General features: G+C 45.8%; 1 protein-coding gene across 1 annotated transcript in view; it reads right to left on the reverse strand.

Moving 5' to 3' along the window:
• Positions 1-255: 255 nt before the first annotated feature.
• The window catches only part of RSAD2 (radical S-adenosyl methionine domain containing 2), a 15,077-nt gene continuing 7,117 nt past the window's right edge, over positions 256-8,215 (reverse strand). Inside the window, exons 3-6 of the mRNA XM_006153465.3 lie at positions 6,803-7,032; positions 4,548-4,697; positions 2,264-2,296; positions 256-599 (exon numbers count right to left, since the gene is read on the reverse strand). Coding sequence (XP_006153527.1) covers positions 435-599; positions 2,264-2,296; positions 4,548-4,697; positions 6,803-7,032 — 578 coding nt within the window. The 3' untranslated portion in view covers positions 256-434. The remainder of the gene's footprint in view (positions 600-2,263; positions 2,297-4,547; positions 4,698-6,802; positions 7,033-8,215) is intronic.

Below are 8,215 nucleotides of genomic sequence, written 5' to 3' on the forward strand. Positions count from 1 at the left end.
ATAAAATAATAATAATAAAAGGGAGAAAATAGCTGCAAAACTGAAATAAAAGAGTCACAGTTAACCTGGCTCAAAAGAATCAAATCTAGATTAAAGTTTTCTCCCAGAGATATCATACGAGAGTATTTCTTACAAACACATCTTTGAACTGGACTTTAGGTCTAGCACATAGCTGGCTGCTATGGTGGTTGTTTCTCTGTGATTTTCCTCTTTTAGTGCCTTTTTTAAATAATGGTAAGGTAATAAGCCAGTTAATTAAGCTAGCGGGTCTGTATTATTGATGGGTCTCTAGTTGTTGAAGTGCTCAGTGGCCACCATAGACCGGATGTGGGAAGGCGGGCTTCCAGCTGTTGGAATTCTGATCCTGCAGCACCGGCCGCTGACTGCCACTGGGAGCCTTTCGCGGGGGCACGAGTCTTGTTCCTTATCTCGCTTTACCAGTCCAGCTTCAGGTCCGCCTTGCTCCACACGTACTTCCCTCCCCGCTTTAGAAACATCTTTTCGTCAAAGCCGCTGAACTTGATAGCTTCTTCCACTCCGACATCCAGGATGGACCTGGAAGGGTCCTTCCGCCCATTCTGACAGTTCAGAAAGCGCATCTAGGAAGCACAGGGCAGAAATCGGTACATCGCCACGAAATTCACGTCACCTTCAGTTTAACTGACCCAACTCCTGATTTTCTAATCCTGCCAACGAATGCTTCCTGAGAACTGTGGTCAGGTACTGTCCACCTGGGGACTCCGTCTCCCTAGTCCAAGAACTCACTTTCTACGGGGAACAGTTGACATGAACACATCAGATCAACTGAGGGCACAGGGTCACACACACCCTACATGGGGCACGTGTTCCTCCAGAGGACATGACAGCCAGCAAGAACATCTCCCCTGAGGGTCAACATCTGAACTATTACAGAGAAACTGGAAGGCAAGGTGTTACAAAAGCACAGAGGTGTGAAACAGTGACGTGCATCCAGCGAACTGCAGGGGAAGGGTATTGCCAGCGTGAACCCACCTGCAAGAATGCGTAAGAAGGATTCAAGAAAGAGAGAGGCTGACCAGAGAAGACCTCGGGAGGCAGGCAGGCAGGTGCCTGCGTGTTTATCCCACACTCCTAAGGACCACACTGGGCGCTGCACAGGAGCTTAAGTAATACTCGATGCTAAATGTAACGAAATCAGCAAATGCAAAGTTTGGGTCAAATATGTTTGTTCCAGTTATGTGGAGGCCGGCTGGTTTGTTGAAATATATAGGTCAAAATTCCCAGCCAATTACGATCATTTGCACTTCAGAAATAAACTGTATGAATTTTCTTCTCTGCCTTGGACCCATAAGATGAACATTTTCCTTATCACCTTTTCCCTTACTCTAGAAAGAAAATTCACGTTGTCCAGAAATCAAACAGTTGTAAAGTGTCATTGCTGAACTTGAGAATAATGAAATGCCAAAAGCCACTTAAGTTTTTGTCAAAAAAAAAAAATCCAAGATAAATGTCTCAGTCACATGGGAGACATCGAGATAAATATTGAACCCATGGCTATCGATAGAGCTCATTTCTTTCCTTTCCTTTTTAATTGCCAGAGGGTGTGCACGTGGCAAGCACACATGAGAGAGAGAGAGAGAGAGAGAGCAGAAGAAAGCTCTCTCCAGTGTGGTGTGGCTGCACTGCAATCCCTTGTCTTCTATTTCTCCATCTTGTCAAGATCTTGGGTGCGCGCGCGCACACACACACACGCCCAGAGCATTTTCCAAGCCACTGTGGTCAGGACTAGAACTTTGGTCAGTCATGTGGACCTGGCTCACCCTTACCGGGGTGACATCAGGGGGTGTCTGGGGAGAACAGTAAGCTGACCGTTCCTCGCCCAAACCGTTTCTCACCCAAACTTGGATTATTCAGGATAACACGGTATGAACATGCACTCCTACCAAAGCAAGCCGGGTGCCTGCCTGATGCAGAGCACTTCAGGCCAAGAATGCACAGCCAGGCCTCCATGCTGGGCACTACTTCCACGTGGCACGCACGGTGCACGGCCACACGGGACACAACACCACCCGGGGCCAGTGCAACTGTGAGGGCCCATGGTCAGCTTCCCTGGCCAAAGTGTTGGGTGCAAAGTGTGATACTGCGGAGCAAGGGTCGGTGATCCAGCAGTCCTCACTATGGGACTCTGAAAGGCAGGTAAGCAGGGCAAAGATGTACTCAGTGGTTGCCCACTGTGACAACTCTGGCTTGGCTGCGATCATTGTATAACTCTAGAAATACTCACATATTCGTCCAGAATAAGGTAGGAGTCTTTCATCTGTAAAGGAGAAATTAAGCACAAATTCAGTTTCAAGCTAGTTCCCAGCACGTGCTCAAGTACCTTACAGTGCTCGCAGGCTGGTGTTCTGTTATCTGGACCCAACATCTCGCCCGGCTCCTGAGTGCCTTTCATGTCCCTGATGAGGTATGGGCCTGTCTGTGTCTCTCCAGGTTCTAGCAGGGCCAGCCCCATAACACAGTTTTTAGGGCTGGATCTTGGGAGCCAGGTCCCACATGATCAACCACAGTTCACATCAGGCCACAGCGCCTGGAAAAACACGCCTGGCAGTGTGCGTGCATGCCCCAAATCCTGATGGGAAGGAGACATGGAGAATAGGGGACTGTGGTGTGGCACTGCCCCACTGGGGTGCTGGCTCTCTCCCTCTCTCTCTGTCTCTTTTTTTTTGCTTACTAGTCAATAAAATCTCTCAAGCTGTGAGACAGTTTTTTGTCACTCCATATCCCCAGTGATGTGTCCACACACATCTAATCTCCCCCTTATTCAATTTATAAAATGAGATTTTTTAAGTGCTATTAATTGAGAGCTAAAAGGGAGGCTTTACTGGAAGATATTTTAAAAAAGGTTTTGTCATAGGCTGAGTGTACTCGCCAGAGAGAGACAGAGAGAGAGAGAGAAAGTGTAAGTGAGAAATCATCCCCGTGGGGATGGTCATCCCACAATAATGCCTTCTCTTCCACTCTCCTCTCGGGATTTTGGGGCGTTCAAGCACACATGCCTGATGTGATTTTCAAGCCTCCAGGTCTGGGGCTTGAACTGCCGTTAGCCGTGTGTGAATCCAGTGCCTTAACCACCACACTGCCTGCTGAGGAATTCAATATTACTCTAATATCATCCGTGAATAGCTATGCTACAATCCCTTCCCCATTCTCCTCTTGGGATTTTGGCCACGCATGCACAAGCACCTGGTGTGAGTTCTAAGCCACCAGGTCTGGGACTCGAACCATGGTCGGCTATGTGGGAGTCCAGGGGCATAACCGTTACACCATCTACTGGTCCCTCATTTCTGATATTTCAACCTGTATCTCTTTGGCATTGATAACAACAAACACCCTTATAATGTTTATTTAGTAGTTTTTATTTGCTGTAAATTGACTTCTTGGTTTGCTTTTTTGGTGTCACTAGATTCTGACTGATGCAAAGAACTTTCTGTCTGTCATTATTTTATTTCGTTCAGTATATAGTGCCAGTGTGTTTCACGTCTAGATTTTGTGATGTGTAGGATGTATTTTTCAAGTTTTTATACATTCAAATATGCTATTCATAATTTTAAAAATGTGTATCTTTCATTAATAAGGAAATTAGTACATACAGCAGGGAGAATCAGAGATTTGTTGGTATTAGTATCTGTAAACATTTGATTAATTACTCTTCCTCTGCTTGTTCCTGGAAGTCCCGTGGTGCGGGCATGCGTCGGTCAGCACTGGTTAAGCTATGCACAAAATCTGTGCTAATTGAATGTATCCAGTTGTCATTCCATTAGAAAACTAAAGCACTTGTGAGACATTTCTTCTACATTCTATGCAAGTTTTAACCATGGTGCCACCTGCTGGCCCCTGTAAATTTGAAAATTATCCATAGTGGGTCCAGTCCACTGCCTGCTAATTAAGGTGGCTGGACCCCACGTAACTGACTGCACACTCCAGGTCCTGTCCTGGTGGCTTGAGAAACACACCGTGCATGGGCGCCCAGAACCCTGAAGGAGGGAGAAATGCAGGAGAAGGGACTGAGCGTGGCCATGTGCCCTTGGGAGTGCTCTCTTGCTTTCCCTCTTTCTCTGTCTCTCTGTAGTGAGCACACACACCCTTTGGCAAATTAAAAACAAAATATCCATAGAGATCATTGAAGTCAATCATGTGATGTTGTGGATGTCAGTAGAATATATTCATGTATTCCTTCAATGTGTAGGCACTAAACCATATGCAGATGACACATGTAAGATTCTACGCACATCACTCTAGTGCTGACACTGTACACGTAACCATATGCTCAACTGCATAACCATTGCATCACCCCAGCCCAGCTCTGCAGGGCAGCTGCGTGCCAGTGTGGACAGGGAAACTGAAGCTCATCAGAGACCCCAGCTGGAGGAGACCCCAACACCTTCTGGCTCCGAGGCTCTGCTCCTCCCTTTCCTCCACACTGAACCCTCTAAACAGCAATGTGGGGGCGTCCCACCTCTGAGACCCATCTGCATGCGTGGTATAGGAAACATTGGGTGTTATACAACCTTCTGGTTAGATTCGGGCACCAAGCAGGGGACTCCTCTGTGGCGTGCTAAGAACCCTTCAAATTCTGCATCGCTGATGACAAATCTTTCTGCTTCTCGTAGAGCGTCTTCTCCAGAATTCTCTCCCTCAATGATGAGACATTGGAAGACCTGAAAGACAAGTATAGCATTTGAGTTGTAAAAAGACTTCTGCATTTTTTACCCCTAAACTGACCTCCCCGGTCCAAGCTTCACCTCTTCTAAACGAAGAAGACTCTCAGAGCGAAGGAACACTTCATAAAGACAATGCAGAGGACAGCAGAGCTGGCCTTGAAACCTAGCAACGTGGACGTAGAAGCACAGAACTTCCTAAAGAAAGAGCTTTCAGAAACTGATCCACCTTATCTTTGATAGATCTTGTAATAAAAAAAAAAATTCAAACTAAAAAAAACCAAAAAACACCCAAAAAAACCAGATTTCCGCTGAAGGAACGAACCATAGACAAAAAACAGCAAGCAGGGCCAGCAGATACTATAGTGGTACGTTGCTGCACTCCCACATGGCCAACCACAGTTCAAGTCCTGGACCTAGTAACTTGAAACTCATACTGGGTATGTGCACATGCATGCCCCAGATCCCAGGAAGGGAATGGAGGAGAAAGGATTGTGGCATGGCCATCCTTCCTGGGGGCAAATTTCTCACTTTCCCTCTCATTGTCTCTGTCTCTCTTTAGTGGGTACATGTGCCCTAAGGCAAAAACTTCTACCAAAAAAAAAAAAAAAAGGGAAAGCAAGAAAACAAGCAAATCATGTGTGAACCCCAGACTGAGAAAAGAATATATTCAAAATTTTGTTGTTTCTGATTTTTACAATACCCTTATTAAGGCCTCTAGAGTATGTTTGATTTTCATTTAATGTTCAAGGACAGTTTTATAAGACCATTAATATTCTTTTCCTTTTAAAAATAATTATTTTATTTAACTTTATTTATTTATGTATTTGTTTATTTATTTATTTAAATTCGACCAGGGGCGGGGGGAGAGTGAGAATGCAAGCCGCTAGGTCCAGACTTGAACCACAGTCGGCCGTGAGGGAGTCCAGGGCCCTTAACTACCATGCCACCTGCCGGCCCCACAAAATCATTAATATTCTTTTTCTAACACCCTTTGAAGTAAGTGTGAGCGTGTGAGTATGTATGATGTATTATTCCATCATTAGCAATAGCATCTTCTGGGCAAAAACAACTCAGTCCTGTGGAAGGCAGATAAGTGACTAAGCAACTGTCCAAGCTGCGGCCATGCCCTGCAGGCTAGAAGTCACTTCCTGGCTCAGGCCTCTCCATCTGAGGGAATTCTGTCCATCTTCCAGAGCACAGCCAAACATCGCCTCCTACATGAAGCCTTCTAATTATACCCACGAAATCTTAGCACAGGCCAGTTTAGATCACCAGCATTTTCCCACATCTTTCTGTTTGCTAGAGCTGGATTCTACGTCTCATCCTTAGTCACATCTACGGTGCAGGTGCACATTCTGGACAGCCACACAGCCGCGACCAGGCCAGCTAGTCACAAATGCACACTTGTGCAAGATAGGCCTGCTAGGCCTTTCCTTCTCAGAGGCCCTTGTTCCAGGACAGGGGATATGGCGTAAGAGTCAAGAAGCTGCTTTTTAAATAGTCCCAACCAAGTTGATTCAGAAGGACAGCAAGGGGTAGAAAGCTGGGCCGGGTGGCTGTCTGCAGGTGCTAGTGCATCATGGGTGTCGTGATGCCAAGTTAGTTGTGTGAACTCTGGCCTTCTTCAGGGACTGGTGGTAGGGCCAGTATTAAAGCTTGATTCTTGGCATAAAGGCCTTGTTTTTGCTACCACTTGGGGACTGCTTTACCCCTAGTGTCTTCTAATAATTCAGCAAAAACTTAGTAGTATTGGAATGTTATGTAGAACACATATCTGTTCATAAATAAGCCAAAGCCAGACTTTGGGGAGAAATTCAGGCTTTACATGGACATATTCTTCACTTCTCCAAATATGTGGCAGACCTTTGGACTTAATCTCCCAATATTAAAGCAGAGAATCAGTTACAACTTTTCGGAGGGGAAAGTGAACAAAGAGAATGTAGTTCTGAGTTTGACAGAGCTGAAGAAGGACCACAGGTCTGGCTTTGGGGCTGGCTCAACAAGGACAGAGTTCTCGGGGTCAATATTGTCCTTTATTGCTTGGAAGAAAGTCCTCAGACTTCCTCTTGATGAACGTGGCTCCCGGGACACCATGCACTCACCTTCCAGCGGACAGGGTTGAGCGCTCTGATCTGCTCGTTCATGTCCTCCTCCACGTTGAATCGATTAATGACAGAATTTATCTTGAAGGCCACTCTGTAATCCCTACACCACGTCCTCAGCTTCTGGAGATTTTCCACGTGGTTCTTCTTTCCCTGGCCACGGCCGATAAGGACATTGACTTCCTCATCGAAGCTGTCGCAGGAGATGGCAAGGATGTCCAGATAGTCACCTGAGGGAGAACGACCCACTTTGAATGTTCCTATCCCAGGACAAAGTCTGTTAGGCTGCGTGTGTCAACTTAGAATAAAATGCATCTTACGCCTTAATTTTAAAAATGATCCTTCCCCCTCATACCCACGAAACTCACTGAGATGTGACTAATATCAGTACTCATCTAAGATGTCCTGGAAAAAAAGCACACATCCATATAAAATGAAAGGGTGGAGATACAAATATTTGTGCAATTTAAAAGTCTGCAGGGGCATGTGCAGGAGCACTCGTTACTGTATGTAATGGAAGCTTCTCATGGCTTCCTGCACAGAAATCGTAGAACTTGTGAGGCACATAGACATTTTGAAGGTTTCTAAACATATCTACCTGCAATTATAGATTTACTTCTCCTTTTCCCCTTCTTACAGATAAAATTGTTCTGTAGAAAATTCCTAATACTTGGAACCAGCAGTTAGCGTAATGGCTTTGTCGCTGGACTCCCATGTAGTCGACACGTGGTTCGAGTTCCGGACCCGGCGGCTTAAACTCACACCAGGTGCATGTACATGCGTGCCCAAGATCCCGAGAGGAGAATGGAGGAGAAGGGATTGCGGTGTGGCCATCCCCCCTGGGGGGTGATTTCTCGCTTTCTGTCTGTCTTTCTATAGCAAAAACCTCTCCAAAAAAAAAAAAAAAGGAAAGGAAAATCCCTAATACCATTGCCAAGTTCATTCACTTCTTCCCGACATCACTTGTGTATTTGCTTCACCATCTTGCTATTTGCAGGAACCCTAGGCTACCTCGGGCACAGCTATATCTGATGCCAAGGTAACCACAATACAGGGGCGCCTGGTGTGGGATGCAGAACGCAAGCCTCTCCCTATAGGGCAGCATGCAGGGAGCAGGGACAGTGGGTCCTCGCTGGCGCAGGTGCGTGCAGGGAGTCATCTTTGCTTTGGTCTCTCCTCCAGCAGTTTCTGTCCCAAGTACCTGCCCTGCCTCTCTCATTGCTCCTTCAGTTTTCTCTGAGACCCTTGCAATCCACTTGGTTCTTAAAACATTCTCTCTAGTGGAGTTGTTCCTGGTAGTTGATTCACTTTGAGTTTGCCTAGCTATTTCAACTTTCCAGAGTTGACTTCTTTTGTAAAAAAAAAAAAAAAAAAAAAAAAAAAAAAAAATTCTTCAAAATAAAAAAACACAGG

The sequence above is a fragment of the Tupaia chinensis genome, unplaced genomic scaffold, assembly GCF_000334495.1.
Source record: "Tupaia chinensis unplaced genomic scaffold, TupChi_1.0 Scaffold000377_1, whole genome shotgun sequence".
Classification (NCBI taxonomy): Eukaryota; Metazoa; Chordata; class Mammalia; order Scandentia; family Tupaiidae; genus Tupaia; species Tupaia belangeri.